Source organism: Rhineura floridana, chromosome 4 (assembly GCF_030035675.1).
Source record: "Rhineura floridana isolate rRhiFlo1 chromosome 4, rRhiFlo1.hap2, whole genome shotgun sequence".
Taxonomy (NCBI): Eukaryota; Metazoa; Chordata; class Lepidosauria; order Squamata; family Rhineuridae; genus Rhineura; species Rhineura floridana.
This window is the reverse complement of record NC_084483.1, coordinates 147,970,466-147,997,487: the sequence shown is the minus strand read 5'-3', so window position 1 is coordinate 147,997,487 and position 27,022 is coordinate 147,970,466. Positions and strand designations below refer to the sequence as shown.

Genomic DNA, 27,022 nt, shown 5'->3' with positions numbered 1-27,022 from the left:
ATGCTATCTGGAAGGTTGGGGGACCCATGGAAACAGTGTGGGAGGTTATGTGAGTGGGGACTCAAGAGGGTATTGATGAAAATTATCTTTCAACCTCCCCTCCTCAAAGCAGGGATCTCTGTTGGATCTCAGACCTTTCTTTAAATGGAAGGAACCCTTCTATTTGCAGAAAGGATACTTGGTTCAATACTATATTTAATTAGTGCAATGCTGCCCCCCCACACACATTTTTGACATATGAGAGAAGCTAAACGGCAATAAATGATTAAGTAGAATGTAAGATAGCTGATTCTGAATTAGTTATGGCATAGTTTATTTAACCATCCACCAACCTGCAATATCTGTTCTTGTAAATTTCAAACCCAATATGTCAGGGTTCTCTAGGAGAAGGGTAGCTAGATGTTTCTGGATCACACCTCCCATCATACCTGACTATTGGTCATGCTGCTGGGTCTGATAGGAATTGGAGTCCAGCAGCTTCTGGAGGGGCCCATATTGGCTGTCCCTGCTTTTGGAGATTGAAATGTAATGCCATCCCTTAATAGATACCTGTCTTTTTAGATGTCATATATGCTCACAACTAGTATCACTCACTTAAACCTTAAGTGCTATTTTTTAAAAAATTAAGAAACTTATCTGCATGATATGTTTGTATGTTAACCTTTTAAGTTATATTTCTGGCCAGTGTGAGATTAGAACTTTCTCCTTGAGAGAACTCCTGCCCCAGTGCTTTTTCTGGCAGCTTTCCTTGTTTATGTCTCTTGGTCTGGCAGCAACTCCTACAAATTTGGCAGTCTTGGTAAGCACAGCTGGATTGGATTTTTCAGGTCTTTAGACTGCATGTTTGGCGATCTAAACTGGTTCTTGTAGTAGGAGCTGGCCTTGTGAGATTAATTTGTCCATTGTTAGTAATTCATATGTCAAGCATATCTAAATGACAAATAACAAAAAAAGCCTTGTAGGGCTTCTGATTTTTTAAAATAGAATGATTTAGAGAAGAGATTTCCAGGAAGTATAAATACATTGAAAAAAAGAGTGGGAACAAATTTAATATGTACCTTCTAACACAGGTAGCATTTTCCCATGCTAATTGATTTCTTTTTTTTCTTTTATAGAGCTAAATACCACAAATTAAAATATGGCACAGAGCTGAATCAGGGAGACATGAAGCCTCCTAACTATGATTCTGGTAAGAATTGATTAATGTGGTGACAAACAATTAAAGACTGGGCAGAAGACAAGCAGCTGTCATTTTCTGAAGAGTACTGACTTTGATATATATGCAATAGGAGTCAGTGCTTGGGGGATCAGGAATAAATAGTGGGACTGCACATACTCTTCTTTTTCTCAGGCGAACTCCTCCCCTCCCCCCCAATTCTGTCTAAGGTTAACATTAACCTCCATAGCTGTTGTCCATTTGGCTTAAAATGAAACTGGGTATGCTCCCAGACCTACTTCTGATCCACTTTTAATCGGGGTTCCCGAATGAGTTTAGGAATTGTTCTAAATGGGCTTATAACTTCGGTTAGCAAGAGACGGACAACATTGAATCTCGATACGGATAGGCAGATACGGAATTTGACTGCAGGAGGGGAAATGGAGAGTGCACATCCAGTCCTGTAGCCTGGTCCCTAAATCTTGGTACTAGTAATAGCTAAATTGGCCTTCTATGTTATAGCATAACAGTAATACTTAATGAGCAGCTACAATGTTGAATTGGTGGTGAATAGATAGACTGCTTCACAGTGTTCATTGCAGATGCCCAGAAAAAAACATTGGTTCAATGCATTTGGGATAAAATAAAAACCTGAAGCTCTTGCATAGAACTAGTAGGGAAATGTTTTTAATGCTTAAAAGTGTTTGAGTATATTTATGATATCCTCAGTTTTTATGTTTTGAAACAAGCAAATAAAACATAAAAGCAACACAGAAGGGTTTTTTTTTTAAGTAGCCCTGCATAAATTTCTTGAAGGTGGATGGATTAAGGTTTTGTTTCCTTGCCAAACTACTTAATAGAGAGCATGGGGACAGGTCTTGATTTTCATTGGGACTACATCACCCTCCCCTCCCCACGATCTATTGAACAGTGCCCCCCTCATGCTCCTATATTAAAAAGCTCCCATTACCAATCAGAGTGTTTTTCTTAGACTAACAGCAGGTTGGGATTATGGCTGTGGAGGAAAGGGTTAAGCTATGATCCCAATGAACATTGTAGGGCCTGCTGTTAAATAAAAAGACAGACCAATACAGCTTCCTATGTTGCTATCTAGCTCAGTATTGCCCACAATGACTGGTAGCTTCCCTCCAGGCTTTCCGGCAGGAATCTTTTTCTGGCTGTACCTGGAGATGCTTGGGATTGAACCTGGGACCTTCTGTATGCAAAGCTGGTGCTGTACCACTGATCTAAAGTTCTTCTCTAAAACGCTGAAGGTGGGTGATGATGCCAACCCCGGTGTGCTCAGAAGCCGAGTCTCACTCATGACAGGTGGAGCCTGAAGCACTCAAAAAATCCTGAAGTGCTTTCTAATGACATACTTAATTTCACTTCTGGTTTGGCCCTCAGTAGCCATTTCTGTTAGAGCAGCAGTAATTCCTTGTCCTCTTATAAAACTAGCCTTAATGGAATAACTTAGCTTCTTCACTTGCATTCCCTGTGCTCTGAAACTTACCTGGGAGACAGAATAGCCGATGTCCTGTCAGTTTTATTCAAATGCTCTGTCATGTGTTCTCTGCAAAGGCTTTGTTATTTGCTTAAATGAAGGCTGTGTAGTCTGGGATAATGGGCTCCACTTATTGTCTTGCCCATAATACAATTTTACGCTTGAGGCTTCTAACGTTCACTTAAATAACAGTCTTGTTTCTAGCATGAGCCCGTTCACACCTGGTCTCAGGCTGATGTTTTTAGCTGGGAACTATTTTTCCAAATAATAACTAATGTATGCTTATATAAATATAGGAATACCTTTATTAGGACCAACTAAAATGTTAAACAAAAGGGGACAGGGGAGAAAAGGATGGATTAGCCTGTCACGGCGCAAGATACATACGTCTTAAATCTTGTGCCCTGAAAGGCTAATCCAGGTATTTCTGCGACTCTTCCTGCATTCCAGCTCAAGATTACTGCAAACCTCAGACTTAGGTAGCAACTACCTCAATCCCAGCATCCCCCCTCTCTCTTTCTCTCTGCTTCGCCCCTCCCCATTTTGTATAACATCCTGCCTAGTGAAGAGTTCTGGAGAACTTAAATGCTTGCTCTGTATTTTATTTAGTCCTAATCAAGTTATTGCTGTACTGTATTGAACCCGCATGACTGCTGGTTAAAAAAAGTATCATATGTCTCACTCCTTACGTACCCAGTCGATCACTGTTCTTCGTAGACGAGGGCCTCCTGCAGATACCATCTTATCAGGAGGCCTGTTCTGCACAATGTAAGAATCAGGTCTTTAGGGTTCTGGCACCAACATTTTGGAATTCCTTCCCCTTTAATATTAGAGAGCTGTTGTCTTTGCTGTCTTTTTGGCACTTTCAAAAGACTATCTTCTTCCAACAAGCCTTTTAAGTAAAGATTTTTCCTAGTATGCATCTGTATTTGAATTGTTTTTAAGATGTTTTACCATTTGTTTCCCATCCTGGGCTCCTTTTGGAAGGAAGGGTGGGATATAAATTTAATAAATAAATAATGAATAATAATTTGAGTTTTCCATAGGAGGAATGCCATCAAGCGGGTAATAGCTCCACCTATTGTCCGAAGGCAAGAATGATTTCGAAGTCAAGACTAGGGGCGTCAGGCCCCTCCCACTCTCCAGTTCATTCTTGCCTTCGTACCGAACAAGATTGATATTTCTTATAGCGTAGCATCTAGCTAAGTCTTTTGTGTTTGTTTGTGTATTTGTCTGACAGGGTGTGAAGGTATTGTCGTTTGTGTGTACCCAAGTGCTTTCCCTTCCCTCTGTCTTGTATTTAACACTGTTTGTTTTGTAATTACTGGGGAATTCCCTTGGGGGGGGTTCTCCCTTGCCCAGGCCGTTTTCTTTCCCCAGTTTTTAGCCTCAGATCTTAGAGAGACCGCGGCTGCGGTTCTCTTTATTCTCAGGTGGGAGCTTGCGGCTGCAGCTCCCTGCTTCACCCCTCGTTTGTTTCATGCCTTCACGATCCACTTTTCCCCTAGGAGACTCCTCTTGTGGCTCCCTGATCTCAGCTCCTTTTGCCTCAGTCCCGGCCCGAGTCGCTACCTTCCCTAGTTCACCGCGGCGTTTTGCCTCGCGGACATACCTTTAAAACCGGGAGCCTGTGGCCACGGCTCTCCCCGGGTGATTTTTTATCCGTTGAACTGTTTCTACCCGGACTCGTGGCTTTAAGTTCTCGCCGCGAAAGTCTCTGCAGTCGGCGGCTGCGGCTGCTTCCACTACTGCTGCCTTAGCTGCTACGGTGTTTCCTTATTAAGAGCCGCGTTTACGCCTATCAGCCCCGGCTGTCACATGCTCTTGAGACTGTGCTAGGCGGTCCCTCCGTCAGTTCGCTGCCGCCATTGCTCCTCTCCCTCCGCCATTTTGATTGTTCCTTTTTTCCGTTCATTTTACGGGCGCCATTTTGTTTGTCCCGTTTTTCCCCACTCTTTCTGTTTAGCCTTTCCTGTACTAAACAAAGGGGTTTTTTACCTTGTATGTGAGTTGCAGATAGGACTTGTTAGTTTTACAAGGATTCCTCTCTCACCCGGCTACTACTGCTGCCTATGCAGCTATTGAACGTACGTTCCGCTGTTCCATCAAGGCTGTGGCTGTGCGCTAGACTATTTGAACTGTACATTCTGCCGCACTCGTGGCCATGTACTAAGGCAGCTGATACTGCAAAAGCTGTTTGAACTGGACATTCTCCCCCATTCGTGGCCGTGTCCCAGCCAGTTGCTACTGTAAAAAAATATATATATATTGTTTGAACTGGACATTCTGCCCCATCCGTGGCCGTGTACCAAGGTTGTGTGATACCAGCTATTAACCAGGCTGGGTAGCAACGTTGTTAACACAGTACATTCTGCCCCATCCGTGGCCGTGTACTTAGCCATCTGCCAGTGCATTCTGCCCCATTCGTGTGCCGTGTACTGAGCTTTTTAGGGTCTGTGCATTCTGCCCCATCGGTGGCCGTGTACTGAACCCATTGAAAATATAAGATGGTGGAACAGCCGACAACGGCTCAGATAGCCAAGCCGACACCATCTAAGGCGACTAAGCATAAGCACACCAAAGCTGTTGCCAAAACAAAACATCTCTCCAGCCACAGCAAACCCAAGCGCCCACACTATGTCTCTGCTCCGGCTCCCAATCAAGCAGCCCAGGAACAGTTAACGAGTCTATTTCATTCTCCTACTGCTTCCTCCGAGGAGGAGGATTTCGCTGGGTTTCTGGAACAGCCTGCTGACAACCAGCCTCCTCCTATATTGCCCCCTAGAGCTTATCCAATATCACAGCCTGCTGCACCGCCTCTTCAAGCGCAACCGTCTACCTCACCGGGGATTCAGCTGTCTCATGAGTTTCTATCACAACTACAGGGCATGCTGTCATATTTTACTCAAATACAGTCCCCGCCACAAGTCCCCGCCATACCTCAGCACAGTATGGACCACTATGTAGGCAATGAGGCAAATCCATCATGCTCCCCAAATCCTTTCGATATTGCGAGAGGCAGACTTATTGATGACGTTTCCTGTGGGGAGGAGTCACCTTTTGCGGTGCTAGCTGAAGGAGACGAATGGAGCGACCATTCCGACCATGAGGAGGATACCTCTTATCGTCTGTTCGATGCCTCAGATTATCAGCCCCTTGCGCGTAGAGTAGTACACACCCTTCGTCTACAAGATACACCACCGACAGCTACCGCTCCCACTATTAAAGGGGCCAGGTTATTGAAATCACCCACACCAACTGAACACTACCTTCCTGTACTAGATCCCATTGCCAAGCTGGCCAAGGACGAATGGACTCATCCATTGCAAACACGCCGTTTTAACACCCTTGCAGACAGACTTTATTCTCTGGCTCCGGACTTTGCCAATAGACTGACCATCCCTGGCATTGACGAGCCGATCGCCAGCCTAGTTTCCAGATCTCTTTTGCTGAAGGCAGGAGATTCAAACCTAAAGGACGCTACTGAGCGTAGGTTGGATTTTGCGTTACGCAGAAATCATGAGGCCACCGCCTTCTCCATGCGAGCTTCTGCATCAGCTTCCATCTTTTCCAGTGCAGCGATGATGTGGTTGGATGACCTCTTGGAAGATCCCGATCCCGATCCTGTTTCTCTGAGGAGGTCACTGATAAAATTGCGCAAGACAGCGGCGTTTGTAGCTGATGCCACCTTGGACGCTAATCAACTGGCAGCCCGAGCTATGGCAGCTCAGGTAGTCGCTCAAAGGACCCTCTGGCTTCGTCACTGGCAAGCTGACTCTACAGCCAGAGTCAATTTATCAAGGGCACCTTATTCCGGATCTTTACTATTCGTCGAGGAAGCCCTAAAGGCAGTCCTTGTTGACCCCAAGGAGGCTCGAAAGCCGGTTCTGGCCACTGTCAAGAACTTTGATCACAAGCCTTTCAGGCGTTTCCCCTCATACTGCCTGACCCAGCCCTTTCAAGGAACGCGGCCCGGGGGACGAGGCCGCGATTTCCGAACCTATGATTTTCGCCCCTCTAGGGGAGGCTGGAACAGACGTTTCGCAGGCAGAGGTCAGTACCAGGGGCGCAGAGGTTCCTCAACTTCCTCATATAGGGGAGGGTCTCGCCAGCACAAGCAGTACTGATGCGATACCAGTTGGAGGTAGACTCCTGCGGTTTGGAGACCATTGGCTGCGTCTAACTCAGATCCGTTGGATCAGAGAACTTTTTTGTTTTGGCTATGCATTGGAATTCTGGGCAACCCCTCCAGACAGATTTCACCCTTCACCTTGCCCCAGGGCATCAGACAGACACTGCATCATGCAGACAGCCATACATCACCTCTTGGACATAGCGGCGATAGAGCCAGTCCCTATAACAGAGAGGTCGGAAGGGGTGTATTCCCTTCTATTTGCTGTGCCCAAACGAGATCTGTCATGGAGGGCGGTATTGGACCTCAAGTTCATTAACCGTTTTGTAAAGTACCGCAGGTTCAAAATTGAATCCCTTCACTCCATCACAGAAAGCCTGCAAGAAGGAGACTTCCTGGCCTCTATCAACCTTAAGGAAGCATATCTCCATGTGCCTATTTGCATAGCCCACAGAAAATTCCTTCGATTTGCTTTTGGCACCCAACATTTTCAATATCGAGCAATGCCATTTGGTCTCTCGTCTGCCCCGAGAGTATTTACCAAGGTGCTACTCATACTAGTGGCTTACCTCCGACTTCAAGGGGTGCACATCTACCCCTATTTGGATGATCTTTTAATACGGGCGAGCTCGAGGGAGCTGGCTCATCAACATCTAAAGCTCACACTCCATGTTTTGCAGACCTACAGCTGGTTGGTCAATTTCAACAAAAGCTATCTACAACCAACCCAATGGCTACAACACCTCGGGGCGATGTTGGACACCCAGCAGGCGACGGTGTTCCTGTCTTTAGAACGCATATCTGCTATCACAGACATCGCAAAATCTTTGACGCACCAAGAGACCGCAGATGTCATGCTTCTAGCCAGGGTTCTCGGAATGTTGGTTTCCACCATCCATATTGTGCCTTGGGCTCGAGCACGTTCTCGCCATCTCCAGTGGACTTTGTTGCCATTTCAGCAGGACATCGCCAACTCAAATCATCGAGCAATCTCATTGAGCCCAGCATTGCGTCTGTCATTCCGTTGGTGGATGAGGGTTCATCACCTCACCCAGGGCACTCCGTTCAGAGAACCCCACAGGACTGTCATCAGCACCGATGCCAGTCTCCTCGGCTGGGGAGCCCACTGCAACTCTCAGTTCGTTCAAGGGGTTTGGACCGCTGCAGAACAGACTCAGAGCATCAATTGGCTGGAGCTAAAAGCTGTCCACTTTGCTCTGCTCCATTTTCAGTCGCTGTTCCCCTTGGACCACGTTCTCATTCGAACCGACAACACGTGTGCAAAATCACATTTAAACAGGCAAGGGGGAACGAGGTCGCGTTCTTTGCAGGATCTAGCTTTCCTCATCTTCGACTGGGCAGAACAAAATCTACAGTCTTTGAAAGCAGAACATCTCAGAGGAATTTGGAATGTGACAGTGGACTGGCTCAGCAGACAACAAGTCTTTCCAGGAGAATGGAAACTTCATCCGACCGTTTTCCATCTTCTTCAGTGTCGCTTCGGCCTCTTCTCAGTCGACCTGTTTGCTTCCAGTCGCAATTGCTAGCTACCCAGGTACTTCGCACAATTCCTGGATACAACAGCAGAAGCGGTGGACGCTCTATCACTACCGTGGCCAGAAGGCCTTTTGTATGCCTTCTCTCCCATTCCACTGCTAGCCAGAACTTTGTGGAAGGCGCGGCGCGAGAGGGCTCAGCTGGTCCTGATCGCACCATATTGGGCCCGTCGACCGTGGTTCTCGGATCTCCTGGCAATGTCGGTGACGGATCCTTGGCCACTACCAGTCAGGCCGGACCTCCTATCCCAGGGTCCAGTATGCCATCAGGATCCCAGGTGGCTCAACCTAACAGTGTGGCTTTTGAACGGGAACATTTGAGGTCGGCTGGACTGTCTGACGCTGTTATTGACATTATCTTGGCCTCGAGAAGACCATCTACCACTCGTATTTATCAACATACTTGGGTGGCATTTTCCAAGTGGTGTCAGTCCCAACACCTCGATCCTTCACAGGCCACAATACAACAGGTGCTGCAATACCTTCACAGGGGCCTCATGATGGGACTCAGACCCAACACTTTACGTCGGCATGCGTCCACCCTGTCGTCCATTCTTTCAGTGTCCTCCACTGGTGCCCCTGTTGCATCACACCCGTTTATCAAACGCTTCCTCAGAGGCACTGCTCTATGCTCACCGGCTGTAGTCCACCGTTTTCCCTCCTGGAGTTTGTCGAAGGTTCTACAGGCTTTACAACGTCCTCCGTTTGAGCCCCTCAGGACTGTGCCTTTATGTCTGTTGTCATTTAAGGTCCTGTTCCTGATCGCGATCACTTCCGCGAGACGAGTTTCGGAACTGGGCACACTGTCTTCTGCCCGACATCTCTGCGTTTTTCACAAGGACTCTGTTGTGCTGAAAACTGATCCTGCCTTCCGTCCCAAGGTCAATTCAGTTTTCCATTGCAATCAGGACATTGTACTTCCTTCATTTTGCCCGAATCCTACCCATCCTCTGGAGAAGGCTTGGCATTCGTTGGATGTTTGGAGGGCTCTCAAGACCTACCTGTCTAGGACCCAGGAGATACGACGAACGGAGTCTCTGTTTGTATCCTTTCATCCAAGGTCTATGAGGCATAAAGTAGCTAAGTCCACCTTCTCCCGCTGGTTGCGTGCATGTATTACTTTAGCTTATGAGTCCCTTAAGCTTCCAGTTCCACCTAGTATAACAGCTCATTCCACTAGGTCAGCGGCCACTATGGCTGCTTTTGCTACTAACGCTCCTGTTGCTGATATTTGCAGAGCTGCTGTTTGGTCTTCCCCACACTCGTTTATCAGGCATTACAAAATAGACCGTTATGCCTCTGCCGATGCCTCTTTTGGCAGACGAGTTTTGCAACAGGTTCTTAATGAGGATTAGCATGTGGTTGGTCCCTCCCTGTTATGGGTTGCTTTGGTACATCCCGCTTGATGGCATTCCTCCTATGGAAAATGGACCATTGGTCTCACCTGAAGGGTGATTTTCATAGGAGGAATGCCATCACGACCCTCCCAGTTGGAGGATAACTAAATATACTACGTTTGAATTTTAGTGTTGTTACGCTATTATGTTAGAATTTCTAGTGAAGTCAAGACTGCTATTAATTATATATAGCCATGTTAGAGTCATACTATTATGATTATTGCTATTGTGTTATGTCTTTGCTGGTAGGCCCGTTGGCCTCTTTTTTCCTGCATTTTTAGATACCTCTCTTTGGACTCGCTGCGAATGAACTGGAGAGTGGGAGGGGCCTGACGCCCCTAGTCTTGACTTCGAAATCATTCTTGCCTTCGGACAATAGGTGGAGCTATTACCCGCTTGATGGCATTCCTCCTATGAAAATCACCCTTCAGGTGAAACCAATGGTCCATTTTCTCCTTTCATCCCATCCTTTCTTTGCTAAGCAAAGGACTCATAATGCATAGCAGTGCTGAGGAGGATGCTTCTAGATTCCTCAGACCTAACAGTCTCATGGATCTGTCTCGTACCATTTAATTCTTGTGCCCTCTCAACAAGCAGATTGCTTGTCCTACTGTCTCAGGTGGAAGTATGAGCAATTGTACAACTTCAAACTGGATATACATCCATTGCTCCACAATTTCCTCATTACCAAAAGCAAGTCACTCCTTTTCTTTTTTTGAGAGAAAATTTTTGAATAGGCAGAAAAAGACTGATGCTAGGCTTGTATTATTTTTCTGCTCTGAATTGTTATGCACAGTTTGCATTTGTTCTCCCGTGGTGCATAGGTCTTTGATTGCTGCAGCCTTCAATTGCAAAAATACAGGAATTAAATGTACATTATTCTACAGATGTAAATAATTAAGCTAGTGTAACATTTTATTTCTTAAGTATGTACAAGACTGTTTGAGAAAAAGGGGTTTCAAAACTCTGTAGTGGAACTGACAAGAATGGACAGATGGCCAATGCACTTAGCATTTTAATTTTCAGTACAATGTTCCACAGCTTTTCAACCTCATGTTTCACTGTGATTTTGACAGTTTTGAATATTTAGACACTGCTAGAAGATAGAATTGATAGAACTTGATCTCCTTCCTGTGTTAAAATGGTTTTCATCTTTCAGATGAAGGTAATGAAACTGAAGTTCAGTCACAGCCAACTAGCCAGTTAATATGGAAACAAGGACGGCAGTTGCTCAGACAGTAAGTAACCCGAAACTGGATTTCAGATGTGGGGGTGCCTTTCCCAGCCCTACTTGGAGATGCTAGGGATTGAACCTTGACCCTTTTACTGTCAAAGCACATGCTCTACCACTGAGCTATGCCTCTTCCTCGAGGACAGCAAAGTTGTGACAAAAGTAGGATAAAGTATTGATTAAAACTGAAGTAGCATGTGATGAGAACAATGGGGTGAGGATTAAAGTGTTTTAAGTATCATACTTTATAGATGGTTCTAAGGTGAGTTCTGAGCTGTTCTGATAGTCATTAGGATTGGGTGTAGAGGGCTGCTGGTTCCACTCCTCCTCAACTTGAACATGTAACATGAGGGTTTTAATGTGGTGTGTTTGGACTCAGTAGTTTCAGTACTTGTGATGCTAGATTGCATGAATCAGAAGTCCTTTTACCAGGAGGCTTGAGCTTGCTGGGGGCGGGCAGTATATGTGTGTGTGTGTGTGAGAGAGAGAGAGAGAATTCAAAAGGATGAAAATATTTACTTCTAGTGATTATTGCAATAATACTTGAAATCTTTTTGTTCGACTTCCGGGAAGGGTGACTTCGCTTGTGCCTGCTTTTGGGACGGGCTCCCGCCTCAAAAGAAGCTTATTCAGATATAAATCAGTCAGAACATTTTTTTTTTGACTGATGAAATTTCTCCCGGGCAGGGAGAAACGTAGAGATCAACCTCAAAAGCCTGTTTTTGTTGGGAGGACTGGATTTCATTAATTTATGAGATAAGGTCCAGCCAACAATGCCGGACGGACTTCCGAACAAGCTCTATCTGTTTAAGCGATACGTTTATCTTTTCTTTAAAGAGAGAACGGACTAACAGGCAAGCACCCTTCTTTCTATTATTTTTTTTACTTGGTTTAAATTGTTGCAGCCAAAGGAGATTTGTCAGATTGATCGGCTTTGGACAACTTCTGGGTGAGCTATAACTCTTCTCTGTTATTCACGAAATTAACAGCTTATCTCTGTTTCTGTCGCAAAAAGCTGTCCTGGAAGTGCATTCTAAAGATATAAATAGAAGAGGGATTTCTATTCCTGATTTCTATTCCGAGGAATATTATATTGTCTGGGACTATTCTCTTTTTGGTCTATTTTATTTTGACGAATCTGCTTCTTCACGACGCCACTAGCTGTTTTGATGCTGGGAACTAAATTTGTTTTGCATAGAGAGATAAGGCAGGCTGCTCTGTTTATACTGTGATGTCATCAAGCCTGGAATATTAACCCAATTGTTGCTGAAATAAGAAGTGGTTCTTCTTTATTTTTGTTTTGCTTTGTTTTCGTGGTTTTAAAAATGGCAATCAAGAAAGTGGCTGAGAATCTGGAAGTAACTATGTTTCAGAAAATAATGGATGAGATTGAGATAACGAAACAAACCCTGCGACAGGGTAGTAAGGAGTTGAAAATTGAACTGAGCAAAATGACGCAGGAGCTTAAAGAAATAGGGGATCCTGTGAGAGAGGAGAATGAGATCAGAGATGAGAAAAGAAAAAATAAAGGGAAGATACAAGCCCTGGAGATTGGAACAAATGTGGAATTGGAAAAAGATCTGGAGTTTATGGATTTTAGAAATAAAATCTACTGTTTGGAATTTAACGTTATCTCTGAAGAAATTAATGAAGATATTAGAGATAAAGTTATCAATGGCTTGGATAATCTTTTGGACTGGAATGATGTGATGGAGTTTGATATAGAGAAAATCTATGGAATTAACTGCAGCCATGTGACAATGGAAAAACTCTCAAGAGATGAGCCAGTGCATTTTGTAAAAAAGAAGAACAGAGATATGACTTTACAACAGTATTTCAGCAACTTATTCAGAATGGATGGCAAGAAAATATTTGGGATAGAGGAAATTCCCATCAGACTCTTATTATATGACTATGGCTATGACAGCAAGATTATTATGGAATACTGATAATGGAAGATTGGACACTGAAATTACTGGACTTAACAGGACTATTGAAGATGGAAGATGGAACTAATAGGGATAATGGAATAATGGCTATTGAAATTATTGAACCTAACAGATTTTGAAGAGATGGATTAATCGAAATGTTTATTTGGACTATGGTTATGACAATAAGATTATTATAATTATTAACGAGATGGATTAATTGACATGTTTATTTGGAGAAAAATTGATAGATATATTTCTTAAAGAATTGAAACCTCTCTTTGACTTTTTGTGGAAAGAATAAAGTAATGTTTATGAGATTTGATGATTAATTAAGATAACTACTGGAGGAAAGTGATTTTATAATATGATTTAAGAGACAGGATTGTTATATATTGTAGACCTATAACTGATTTGATCTGTGACAAATGGGAAGTCAATATTTTATTTTTTTTGTTTAATTATTTTTGTTTTGTTTTGTTTTTTGTCTTTGAATGGTTTATGATTTTGTTTTGTATGTTTTATGAAAATTTGAATAAAAATTATTGTAAAAAAAAAAATCTTTTTGTTCAAAAATTTAAGGATGGGGAAAAGATTAAAAGCAAATGTAAAGAATTTCTGAATTAAAGATACTTTATCATAAAGCAGTATTCAGCTGAAAAGGGAACCTAGAAGGAAATGCTGTTTGGTAGAATGAACAGCTGAGAGAATGGGAATTCTTATAAAACTGCCCAGTGGTCAAGAACTCTGTGGGCTTTAGTTCTGATCTTAGCAAATTTTATATAAAGAGTTGCATATATAAAAGTCATTATTTATGAAAAAATGTGGTTGGAAATGTATGGAGAACTTTAGAGTACAATGAATAATGCATTGTGTATACACGGACAGCAGAGCTCTTTGGTTTTCTTGGGAACTATAGAGACTGGTACTGCAAGAGACAATGCCCTCTGCAGCTGGTACAAGATGATTTGTAAGCCTGTTGTGTCAGCATGCAGCACATTCTTCTTCTTGTCGCTAAACTATTGACTGGTTCTGGGTGGATTGTAGCAATTGACTATTACATCTTTGCTGACAGCTCCTGAGCAACTCGCATGCTTTCTATTTATTCAGATATCTGCAAGAGGTGGGATACACTGACACAATACTGGATGTGAAGTCAAAGCGGGTACGAACGTTGCTGGGTCTCTCAGGTGATGGTCCAGATAGGGAAAATGACAAAAACCAAGAATCAATGGTGAATGGCACAGATGCTGAGATTAAAGAAAAGGTGATGATTGGGTAAGTGTTTTTGATAGTGGGATGCTTCCAGTAGTGCAAATTATACTTTTGAAAGTAATCTACTTAAGTGAAAGTTTTCAGTGGTGTGGTATACTACATGAGTTTATGACTGTTCAATATTGTGTGTTTGCTGATATTAAAATAAATATCCTCCTTCCACCTCAGTTCTATTTCTTGTAAGCTAAATAGCAATTCTGTTAAGAAATTCACGTTTCTAGATTTGCTTAGCCTAGGAAAACTAGTGCATTCTTTTTCTTTTGTTTTTGAAGTACTCTTATAAGTAACAGCTACTCCTAATATGTTACTTCAAGCTCAATTTAAGCCATTGTTAGGTTTATGATGCCTGTTCTGCAGACATACTGTGCCAGTCTTAAAAAAAAGTGTTCTCCCCAGAGATGTAACATGACTGCTGCTTACATCCCAGACTGTCATTACAGTAATTGAGTGCCTTTCCATTAGTAGTTCTGCTGATGGTTTAGAACAGATTCAGATGGAAATTACAGGGGGAAAAGACTTAAATGTGAAGAACTTAAATTTAAATATGAAGACTTAAACCTAATTACAAAAAGACTTAAATATGAAGAACTTTGGGTTCAGGGGCTTCACTCTTGCAGAGTCCTTTATTTTTCTCCAGGGACAACTCTGTTGATGAGAGTATGCTCTAATTTACCACTGTCAGAGTAGTTCTGAATCAGCCAGTGCAAAAAACAAAAGACAAGAAGACATTTTTACAATCAGAATCTTTTATCTGCTGCTCCCCAAGGTGATGTAAAGATAGGATAATGCTTCCTTAAAAAATTATTTGTTCTGCCCATGGAACATTTTATGCAAGTCAATATATTTGCTAATGTACAGATCCCAGTGAAAACATTTGTACTCGAGAGCGTCATGTGGACTTGCGATGCATCCTGGAAGATTTTGAATCCATCAATGGAAACATTATTTTGATAGTTTGAAAGATATAATCCTACTTACCTGTGTTTCATAATGCTTACTGAAAGAAATGGTTCACTTCTTCAGATCAGCACACTGGTGTTATAAAAGATAAGTACTACAGCTCAGCATGAATGAACTCAGCAGGGGACACTAAAAAATAACCTTGTATTAACATCTAGCATTTCCAGTGTTTGCTGTGAGTGTAAAGGATGCACTTTGTCATTAACATTTTTGGCAGAAGAGAAACAAATGAAGCTGCCATATCCGTTTTGGTGTAGCCTTGTGTGGTATACCTGTTCGTTCTCATTTTAATCCCTGCTTCTTTATTTTAATGATGTTACTTTTTCCTTTGCAAATTGAATTAAAATTTGGGGAGTGCTTTGTTTTGGTATCTGATGTATAATGTGCAGTAATAAAGTCCAGCCCATTTCAGATTTCTGATTTTTAAATTGACTTTAATGAAGGAGCATTGTTGTTATCATTTTATGCATCTTGTCAGGCAATATGTTTAAGCTGTTTTTCAAGCAATAAATGCTTTACTTCCGTTCTTCTGAAAATATGCCTTTCCAATGTCTTGCATACTGACATACTGTAACGTTTTCATGGGTTTCATAATTGATAAAGGTTGTTAGTTGACTAAACCTCAACTTGGCATCTTGCAAAAAGGTTCATGGTACAGCTGAGTGAATTTAAGTACTCAAGTACTCAATCAGGACTTCTGAAAGGACATTGCAGTAATAGTAATGTCAGTTTTAAAGTGCGCAGTTGGAGCAAATCTGAGACTGACTTATTAAACTTACATTTTATTCTCCAGTTCATGCTTTTAACATGACCAGGAATTGAATTTAGCATAATATTTTTTATTTATTTGATTCTGTTTATTAATTGCTTCCCATAAAATATCTCAAAGTGATCTGACAATAAAAACATTCACAGTTAAAAACCAATTCCATACAGTAAAACAATTTCAACTCCAGTACAGACAGAAAAAGGTAGGTCTTCAATAAGTGTGAAAAAGGCAATAGAGACAGCACCTGTCTGTGTAATGGGAGGGAGTTCCAAATGGTAGGTGCCACCACACTAAAGGCATGATTCCTGTGTTGTACGGAGCAGGCCTCCGGATAAAATGACATGTGGGGAGGGGTTATGCTCCCTAGTGTATACTTGTTTGTCATGTTAGCTGCCATTATGTGCAGCCTGTGATTCAGATACAACAAAACAACTTGCGTGAGCAGAAAACACTTCTGTTTGCCCAAGAGGAGAAGACAGATTGCCGCTTCCCCCACCCCCAAGCAGCTGCAGCCTCTTGTGCCATATGAAGTGCTCTGAAGGGCCCTTGATGCTTATGAGTAACTGTTATGAGGTCACAGGGTTCCTCATAGGGAGGGGGAAGTAGGGTATTCCTCTTCTGTGAGCAGAACATTAGGATTTTATGTTGCTGTTTTGATGCCTTTTTCCTTATTACTGCCACTTCATGTTCCTGGGACGGATCAAAACCCAGTCAAAGACAATGTTGCAAATGTGATGACATCATTTAACCAATCAGATCTGGCTGCATTACAGTATCATAAAGTCAATTCAAAGTGAAGATCATGTTTCCTGACCTCGCACTGAATGGTCTTTCTGATGACACCATGCAGCAATCGGATTTGACTATGTGACAACATCACAAATTCAATTGACAGTAATTTCTAGAATCATTGGCCTCATATTTCCAGAAAGGGTCCCCTTGTTCATAGCACCCCTTCAAAAACAGCTGCTAAAAAGGAGGCACCCGTGTGTGGTGGTCATGAAACCATTCATGAAATGTCTCCCAGCCCCCAATTTTGTCTTAACCCTGTTTAAAATTGTAAATTCTTTTTTAAAGTCTAAAACAGGGAGACATAAGCCCACAGGACTAATCTTGAAGGACTTAGTTTAAGCACTTCTTGTATTAATGACCTTATCAATGAGGACCTAAACCAGTGAACTGATTTAAAGCACAAATAATAAAAGTTGTAATGAACTCAGAATATTTTTCACAAATGTGCCTTTTCTGATGATTCCGGGATTCTGCTTCTGTGCTGTTTCTACTTCCACACCAAGTCTTCACCAGGCAACAAATTGCAGAGAACATACAGAAACCATAGAACTGAAATTCTATTTTTTATTGAGATGAAATCTAAGGAAGGTATATAGAAGGAATGTAGTTAGCCTTTTTCTGTGTAACTGTTAATTAGAATTTATAAGTAGTATTAGCAGAATAAGTGTATGTGGCACGTGATTATTACTTTTTAAAAATAGAAATTATGATACGTCCTGGATATTATTGTATGGTGCTATCAATTTTCAATATTCACATTCAATATATTGCTGTTTAGGCATAAACTTTAACTGCATTAAAACTTTTGTATTATTGAATATTGTAATATTTGCATAATTTATCGGGCAGTATGTACAAACATTCAGAATGAGTTCATAATTTGAGACTTGTTTTGGACAGTGAATATCACCTCTGTAACATGACTTTAGCTTAACAGTGTTACCTGATTACTGTTGCTTCATGTCTACCATTCACATTTACCTGCAAGTATGTAACATCTGCATGTGATAAAGAACAGAATCACTACATGCCCACCTATCGCTTCCCTGGGACTGCCTCATGTTGACATAGATATAATATATTTCTAAGCTCAGCTTTAAACATATGTAGGTCTCATCTGTGTTGTTCTTACCCCTAAAATTATGCGTGTAGGGTTGTATGTACATAAATCCCAATGCATAGATTCCAGATAGGCATGACGTGGGGCAGCTGTTAGAATCTTTTTCATATATCCCTGAAAAGAGCTTAACTGTGATGTTTCTACAATCTGCTACTAGTTAGATACAAAAAGGAATTTATTTTACAACTAACAAAGTTCTGGGTGGTTTATAGTTGACTGTGTGTTTCCTACACTTTTGAGACAGTTTGGCTGCAATCCTATACGTGCTTATGGAGGAATAAGCTCCATTGAATACTGACAAATGGGCATGGAAAAATATTTGGATAGATTTTTGAAATTGTGGCTTTGCTATTCTTTGGTGATAGTGGGATTTCTTTGGATTCCTTTAGTGACCCTGACTTGACATGGCATTAATGATGGCCTCTGGCAATCTGGCCGGTTTTCCTTGTGTTTTTTTCTCTTGTCACATAATGAAAAACAGCTTGTTGCCTTGGTCTTCCAGCACATTTCAGGCTATATTGCAATTTTTTTAAAAAATGAAAATGCAATGTAGAAAAAATACTTAATGTTTCCCATTTCAGTTGAGTGGGATCAAGTGAAGGGTTAAATAGGAGAGGCTTGTCACTTATAAAGTCTGTGCACATTAAAGACTAAAATATCAAACTCTGAATTCAGCAGGGTTCTACAATGTGTATACAATGTGTATAAATCTTATTCTGAATTTTCCTATTTGTATTTTCTCTTTTTTTAACTATCTGGAACATGGAAAATGTATTTAATAGTAGGTGAGTGAAGAAAACATCAAGTCGTTCTCTTAGGAGAACCTGAAGAAAGTATCAATAAAGAGAGATGTTTGGGGAGCTGTAGTTGTGGTTTTATTTATGTTCTTCTTGCCCAAGAAGGTCCCTCTCATTGTGTGTTGGGAATCTTGAAACCCAGCACCTCAGTTGTTTTTTAAAAAATCTGAAGTAATCTAGAAACTGAAAAAGAACACAATTTCAAGTACAGAAGTGAGAATTATGATATGGCTGCTTAAGTAGTTTGGATTTGGATTCCTGCATTGTGCAGGGGGTTGGACTCAGTGGCCTCATAGGCCCCTTCCAACTATAATTCTGTGATTCTAGTTGAAATGCCATGAATTCATGTACATATGTTCAGTTCCAAGAGTAGTGCTGCCTGTGGCACTGTGTTTTTAAAATTTTGTCTTAAATGAAAATAATTTGCAAGCTTCATTTTTCACCGTGCTTACCAAAGAGATATCAATCAGTGTGAAGCATGATAAATAAATATCAGAGCTTGGATCAGAGGTAGTCCTGCAAATGGAAGGGCTGACAATCTAATGAAGGTTGTGATTTGCAGAAATAGGAAGATGACTTTGACTTATCCCTAGAAGCTTCCTGTGCCACCTTCCACACCATTCAGGAGGCTCCTCTGACTTCCTGAGCAAATTTTTAGAGGACTCTAGGGGATCCCATCCCTGCTCATGGGATCTCTGGATTCAACCCAGGATGTAATAGACCCCCCCCCTGTATTCATTTTCCATAGGAGTAGCCATGTAAATCTTATGATACCTTAAAATGTATTATGCTGCAAGCTTTAGTTGACTTAAGGCTACTTCATCGCATGCTTGTATGTCATTGCTATTTAACTCAGACTTCCACAATTTTTCCTTTTCATGCCTGCCAACTGAGAATTAGACTTAGTGCATCTCTGATGGAGTAGACTGTAGTCCATAAAAGTGTGTGCCATAACAAATTTGTAAGTCTTTAACATGTAATGAGACTCCTTTATATAGTGATCATGCATCACTATATATTAATTTGAAATTGCAGATCCAGTGGAGAATTATATAATTTTGATGCATTTTTTAATTTGTATTACCTTTGGCTTTGTGAAGCACAATGAAGAAAAACAGACAGAATAACCTTTTATTGCTGTTTTAATTTTTATCTAGGAAACCAGATTTAACAGACTCTGCCTCTCTGCTGGAGACATTTAAATTCCTTGAAAATGCTGCTGCAGAATTTAGCGATGAGGATGAAGATGATGATATTGATGGAAGAGAGAGAACAATCATGGACACTTCAACGGTGGGCTAAGAACTCTTAATAGTAAAACAAGGCTTTTAGTGAAGGGATCTTAAAAATTGTTATATGGAAAAACACATATATGTAAATCCTTGTATATGTGCAAATGAAAGGTCTTAATTGCAAGCCTGTCTGCCAAAAATCTTGTTTTTAAGAGTCCGATTACTTCCTCAAGAAGAAATTCTCCAACCTGAATAAATTATCAGCTAAACATGTGCCTGTGTCAGAGAGAGAGAGAGAGAAGGAAATGAGAAAGGGAAAGAGCTATGCTAGTACGCTGAATTTGCTACCTTCTGACCAGTTAGAAGAAGCCTCACTTGGCCTCCTCCTAGCTTCTGAAATGATTACACACAGCTGTGATTAAATTCTCTTGTGTTGTAAAGATTGTATAATAGGCAATATTTCAGTTAATTTCAATTGAAAAGTGATGCATACATCCTTCTGTTTTTTTCCTTGCTTGAATTGTACTTGCTTAGAGTTATGCAGAGAGGTGAGGAAATAATACAGACATTTAATCTAATTTTTATAGATTGTGAGGAAAAGGGTGCTGTCAGATAGCAGTGAAGACAAAGATACTGAAGAAGCCTTGAAGGAGTTTGATTTCTTGGCTACATCTGATGAAGGAGACGGAGAATCAAGAAGTTCAGGAGATGGTACAGACTGGGGTAAGGAAGTAAAAAGGAACTCTCCAGAAATGCAGGAACTTGGTTAAATGAAAAGATTTACACTGAGGCTGTAATATCATTGATATGCTGCTGTAGTTCTGGGGTGACACAAACCTTGCCAAATCCCCTTTTTCTTTATTTTCTACAGTATCTAGAAGAAATATCTTCCTTGAAGGTTATTGCTTTCTTTTTATGGTTTGAATTAGTTGCAAGCTCTGACTTCTTAGTTTTTTTTCTGTAAGAAAAATATTAGCTTTATTCTTTTGAAATATTATTAAAGCATCATACAAAAAAACTTCTAACTCTCAAGTATATGGCAGATACAGTGCCTTAACTGCACAGTGCTGTGGAGATTGGCTGTGTACAGAGTTAAGAGGTAACCCAGTATGAGAATACTGTAGATCACACATCTGTCATAACCTTGTGTTTCAGCAGGTGGCCAGGAAGGAAGCAGCAATTGGTTCAGCCATAGGGTTTCTGTTAATCTCATGTTGTGAAAGATTAATTGAGACATAGACCAATCCCACTTCTTGATATTCCTTGGCATTGAAGCCCTTGGGCCAGAATAAGCCTTATAGAGTCAATTTTGACATTAGCTTCTTGACTTCAGGCAGGGAAATAGGATAAAAATGGCAGAAGATGCGAGCCTGTACCAGGGCAAAGAGGTCAGATGAGAGTCAGGGCTTCCAAATTCTTTCTGAAGCCAGTTGTGTGTGTGTTGTGTTCAGTTTCATTCTTTGTATTCCCTTTACCTTAGCTGTTTGTTTATTTTTAAGAATGTATCAACTACTTAATATAGAATATCTAAATGGTGAACAATATATAAAAGTAATTAAGATGAAGCCTCAAAAAGAAACTACAAAGCATAATTAATTGTTCATTGTATTTCTGCAAACTAAAAATTCAGCTGGGTATGACCAGAGTAAAAAGAAATTTTCAACAAGCATCTAAAATGCAGAATATCTATCTCCTTACCTGTCACTTTTTATGTACATTATTTTTACTTGGCATTTTCTTGATGGCATTTTGCTGGCCAAATACAAATAATTTGAAAAAGGATTTAAATAGTGTCTTTGCTTTTTACAATCTGTTTCTGAAGGGTCCATTATACTAACCGATTTCCTGCAGATATTCTTGTAATCCTTTATAAACTCATGTGTACCCATATTTGTCATTGCTCTGAAGAGCAGTTTCTCTCTCTGCGTGTGTGACATGCTCCTTTACTTGGGAGCACTCCTGTCCTGTATCCATTGTATCCTTGACTGATACTTAACTCCACTCGCATCACTCAGGAATTTTCTGTTGCATTCACGATTGGTTGGCCCTTTTTACCCTGCACTGTGGTAAACTTTGCATCTATTCCTACCTTATTAGCTACTTGATGATCACCTTTCCTTAGTTTCCCAGCCTTTGGATTTGGTAACCACCATCTTGCTGAATGTCCTCTGCTCCATTCTGTCCATATCTGGCTATGCTTTGTTTTTCTTTCCCACACATCCATTCAAGTGGCATCGTTTGAATCCATGGCTTACAGTCCATGGGCTCTGGTAGCACAATCACCATGCATGCTTTACCTGAAGTAAGTCCCATGGAATTCAGTGGGGCTTAATCCTAGGTAAGTGTGCATAGGATTGAAGTCTGAGAGGAGGATACCTGCTGTGCATCAGTATTCAGCAATGGAAGACAGAAAATATAGTTCTGTAGATTAATAGAGCAAGAAGATTTGGCTCATACAACGAACAGACTTCTCTGAAAGCACTGGAATGGGTTTCTTTTCAAAAAAACCATTTAAGTGAATTTGTCTGTAATCTCTTGTGATGTATAACCAGAGGTAAAAGTGAGTTAAGACAAGTCAAAATGCTATTTTACACAATATCTGGGGTTATGTGATTATAGCAACTGCCTCTTGTGATATTTCCCCAAAGGTGTGGGGTGGTGGAATGCCATTTCACAAGATCTGCAGAGGTAGCAGCAGTGCTATGAACCTGTCATGAACATACTGCAGTAGTTGGGGATGCTTGTCATTTTAATGCAGGCTAGGGTTTATTCTTGGTGTAACGTGTGGTTTGTGGAACCATGTGTTGCATTAACTTATTTTGGATTGTAAAAAACAGTTAATGGATAAAGTGTTCTCCATCATTGATCAACACATAATGTAGAAACATCTGGGAAAAGAGGTATGTGCCTTCTGCTATCTCTAGCTGGTGTAAAATCTTATAATTTGTACTGTGTGAATGAGAGCAGGTATATTCTTACAGCGCTTGAACATCGCAATCAAAATAAGATACATACCTACATTCAGGAAAAAATGCCTAGACTTGTTGTTTCTATTGCTGTCTGATGCAGCAGTGTGCCTGTTTTCTTAAGAATTTTAAGTAATTTATTTTGATCTATCTTGTAAAATATGTGAGAAACCCAGTCAGATTAAGCTGGTGTCCAAAGACTCACATAAGGGACAGTGAGGCTGAAAGAGAAAGTGTTGGAAGAACAAATTAAATTAAAAGGAAATATTGTCTTTTCACTCAGAAATGAATAAGGGGTTGGGGACAGAAACTGAATATTGCTAACACCATCCCTGAATTATTTTTTTATCTGAATTTCTGAACAAGTGACATAGGCTGGCGCTTGGAGCCAAACCAGACATGATGGATTCACGTATTGGCTCCATTCACAAATAAAGCAGAATGGGGTGGATCTTACTTTTCACAATACATGCTGTGCACAAGGGGGGGCACTGATCTTTTCTCCCCTCCCCATTTGTACTTTATTTCTCCACAATCAGTTGCTCCAGCAGCTTTTTCCTATTTTTGGCTCTGACAACAGCAGGGAACTGAGAACAGAGAAAAGGAGCTGGAACAACACTGAGGGAAGGTATGGCATTGTACCGGGGGCTCTTTTCCCACATGCTGCTTGTTCTGCTAGACAACATCCTTCCCCTCTGCTATATGAACAAGGTGGATTTGTGAAAAAGAGCATGTATCTATCACACCTAGTTTGGCCTTCAACTGCAGCACCCTTATTGTTGCCATTAAAACAGTGATATAGATCTGCTGCTGCTGCCTTCTTTGATACCAAATAAATGAATGACATATAGATCGGCGGCAGCTGACTTTTTCAATATAAAATAAATAAATGACATAAAGAGGATCTTTCATTTGTTTTACTTTATCTAGAAAAGGAAGACCAGTGTCTCATGCCTGAAGCCTGGAATGTGGACCAGGGAGTAATAACCAAACTGAAGGAACAATACAAAAAGGAGCGCAAGGGGAAAAAGGGGGTGAAGAGTAAGTGGAAAACATTGCACCTTAAATTCATAAATTCTGCCTCTTTCACTTCACCAAATACTATCTTTCTTTCAATGTTTTCCTCAAACTACTTACTCTTTTACTTTGCTGCTCCTGACTGCTTTCCTGTTCTCAGTTACCAGGGGTGGAAATTAATGGTACTTTAAATTCAGAGGTGTCGGGGACACTGCTTTTATCCAGTTGGATAAAGTAAGGGGGGGATGCTTTAAGATATAATTTTGGCTACCATAAAACACTTCTTGCTAAGGTTTGTCCAAACCAGCCAACTTTTGTGTCACTTAGAGACCCAGCAATATTACAGAGAGGTCATGCAGCCCCATACTTAATTGTGTGATCTCTGCAGGTTTGTATTTCTGGGATTCTTTGTGCAGAAGTTAATACTTCAGTTAATGGGTACTAATAGTTTCCTCTGATTTTTGAAGCGACTTTAGCACATATGGGTGCTTACTCACAGTAGAGAATGCAACCAAGTTCACAGTAACCATTCAGCTATTTTCATGTAACCAAGGATGGCTTACATTTGTTTGTTTCTTGAACAGCAGCCCCCAGTGTTGTGTGGCAAAAAACATTTGAAACTGAAGGAGATTGGAAAATGTGTTTCTGATAGTAAAAAAAAAAGTTAGTTACAACACAGAGACCTTTAGACCAACCTTATCCCATCTCTTGTAACTTTCAACTGTTCATTTCTCATTGGGAGCCGTGAGACAACCCCCTCTAAACCAAGTAAACATGATTGTGTGAAGCTATAACCTTTGTAATCCAATGGAGATAACTCATGCCTTCACTCTCTTTTTTTCTGCATATCATAGTTGGGAGTGTAGGAAGGTGGACAGTGCCTATGTTTGGTAGATTTTTTTTTTTTTTGAAAAGCCCATAGTTTTGGGAGGAGGGGAGATATGTGCACTACCAATCTGTAAATGGCAGCACTAGAGACAAGTAGACAGAAAACTGGTTATTTGGTCTGGACATACCCTTATCCAGCAGTGGAAGATAAAAACAAATTAATTTCTACCCTTGTTTGTATGTAATGTTTGCTACATGCAAGTCATGCTATCATAATTTGAATGCAGGGCTCGAAATGAAAAAAAAAATCTTACAGGCTTGTACAATCAGTCAGTCCTACTTGAACTTCACCTTATTCTGTTGAGTGCTATTTTAATACCAGGCAAACAATTGAATCAGTATTTGAAGTTTAATTTCTAGCCCTGTGTATCATACTTTTTCTGTTACATCTTTTAAAATATAAATCCATTATGTGGAAGCTGTGCACTCAAAATATGCAATCAATTCTTTCTAGATATTTAATATGGAAACCTCAGGTTTATATTTCATACACAGAAGTTGTATTCTGAGAATTTGTGTAGGAATTATATGAAACCAATCCACAGAAAAATCAAGGCTACAATTGTAAGAATATGCTTAATTTATAATGTTAATCCTCTATCAATTTTGTAAAAACTATTAGCTTTTCCCCATTATTATTCAGAAGTACTTTGCTAAAATGCTAGCTTTTAGAATGTTACAGGGGCTCTTGGTCTGTGTGAGCTTGTAGTAGGTAATAGAATAAATAATTTTTCAGCTAATATTAAAATTGGATCACAGGACCAACATGGACCAGGGCAAAAACACATCTTGGGTAGTGTTAAAAGATACTGAGATACTGACAGGCAAAAGGCACACTACAGTCTGAAATTTGAGTGAAGAGGAATACTTGGAATATTCCTCTATTTTGTTGCTCAGATTGGAATACTCACTCATCACACATCTACAAACCTGAAATAGAACGTCTTCTTCACATCAGCTATTTCTTCTACTGTGTGGCTATCATAGTCTCTAAAATATATTATCTGGCCTGTTGCCTATATTTTCACCAGAAGTCATAGGGAGGGTTCTCTTAGAAGAGATGCAAGCCTTCCTCCTTTAGTCCTTTGAGAGTGCTTTACTGAAGTATAACCACTTTGTAGATCTCCTGATTTTGCCATCTGAGTAATGATTGATGTACTTTTTGGTTATGGAGAAACACTTCAGCTGCACTAACACAAGTACCATGCCCCTATAGCAGTCCTGTCACCTTGCAAACCATTCCTTCAAAACACTGTACATAGTGTACTCCTCCAAAACATCATTTAAGGGTTAGCTGTGTTTCTGGGACTGCATCCAAGATCTCCTGGCAGCTTCCCACATTCTGTTTTGTTTTGAAATACTAAGGCTTCTGCCAGCCCACCCAGATTAGCTAATAAGGGCTGAGACACCAGACAATAAAGGCTTTACTCAGGACCAGATGAAGACCTAACCACTGATCCCAAGATATACTTTAGAAGGAGTATTCATATCCCTGTTCCAATGGTGCGGGCCCATAAGGGGTATACTTGTGCCTTAGTTGTGGCCAGCACAAGTTAACAGATCTAGTAATGAAAGTTCATTCCTAGATTCCCTGTTGTGAGTTTTGGCAATAGTAATCTCTTTGGCCTTTTCCATATACTGTCTCCCGCCCCAGTCTCATCATTCGGGGATTGCTACAAGCTTGTTAAATATTGTGACACATGAATAGAGCATGGGTAGCTAATCTTGTCTTATTTAACAAGAATAGGGTATGGGTGTTTGTGGCACTTTGTATTAGAGCAGAGTTCTTCAACCTTGGGTCCCAGATGTTGTTGGACTACAAGTCCCATCAACCTTAGCCAGCTTAGCCAATGGCCAAATGATGGGAGTTATAGTCCAACAACATCTGGGGACCCAGGGTTGAACAACAGTATATTAGAACATGGGCCTCTATACCTTGCCTTGCTGAATGCAGCCCGCTAGCAGTATAGTGTAGCCTACTGGAGACTCACTACAGATCTGCTTTTTGCTCCCTACCTGAGACGTACAAGAACTGATTGGGGTGGGAGGTTGGGCTACCAAACACCTGGCAGGTCATGGCTGGGCATACTTGGCAAAAAGATTGGCCTCCATTGCATAGAAAATGACTACATGTCAGTGGTTTAAAATAAAGAAATTTCAGGTTTGAGATGAAGTGTTTGCTTTGATTAGAAAATTTTTGATCAAGTGTGTGGAACAAAATTGTATCTTAAATCCACGGCACAATTCTTTCTGAACTAAAGAACTAAATATTTAAGCAAGCGTAATGGATGAAAGGCTGGAA

General features: G+C 40.9%; 1 protein-coding gene across 4 annotated transcripts in view; it reads left to right on the top strand.

The window, feature by feature from the left end:
* The window catches only part of STRN (striatin), a 72,435-nt gene that overhangs the window by 23,966 nt on the left and 21,447 nt on the right, over positions 1-27,022 (top strand). For 3 of the 4 annotated variants that reach the window (XM_061624708.1, XM_061624709.1, XM_061624711.1), the window contains exons 3-8: positions 1,116-1,189; positions 10,905-10,983; positions 14,015-14,182; positions 19,775-19,910; positions 20,437-20,572; positions 23,746-23,856. In XM_061624708.1, coding sequence (XP_061480692.1) covers positions 1,116-1,189; positions 10,905-10,983; positions 14,015-14,182; positions 19,775-19,910; positions 20,437-20,572; positions 23,746-23,856 — 704 coding nt within the window. The remainder of the gene's footprint in view (positions 1-1,115; positions 1,190-10,904; positions 10,984-14,014; positions 14,183-19,774; positions 19,911-20,436; positions 20,573-23,745; positions 23,857-27,022) is intronic. The other variant, XM_061624710.1, reaches the window with a different exon arrangement.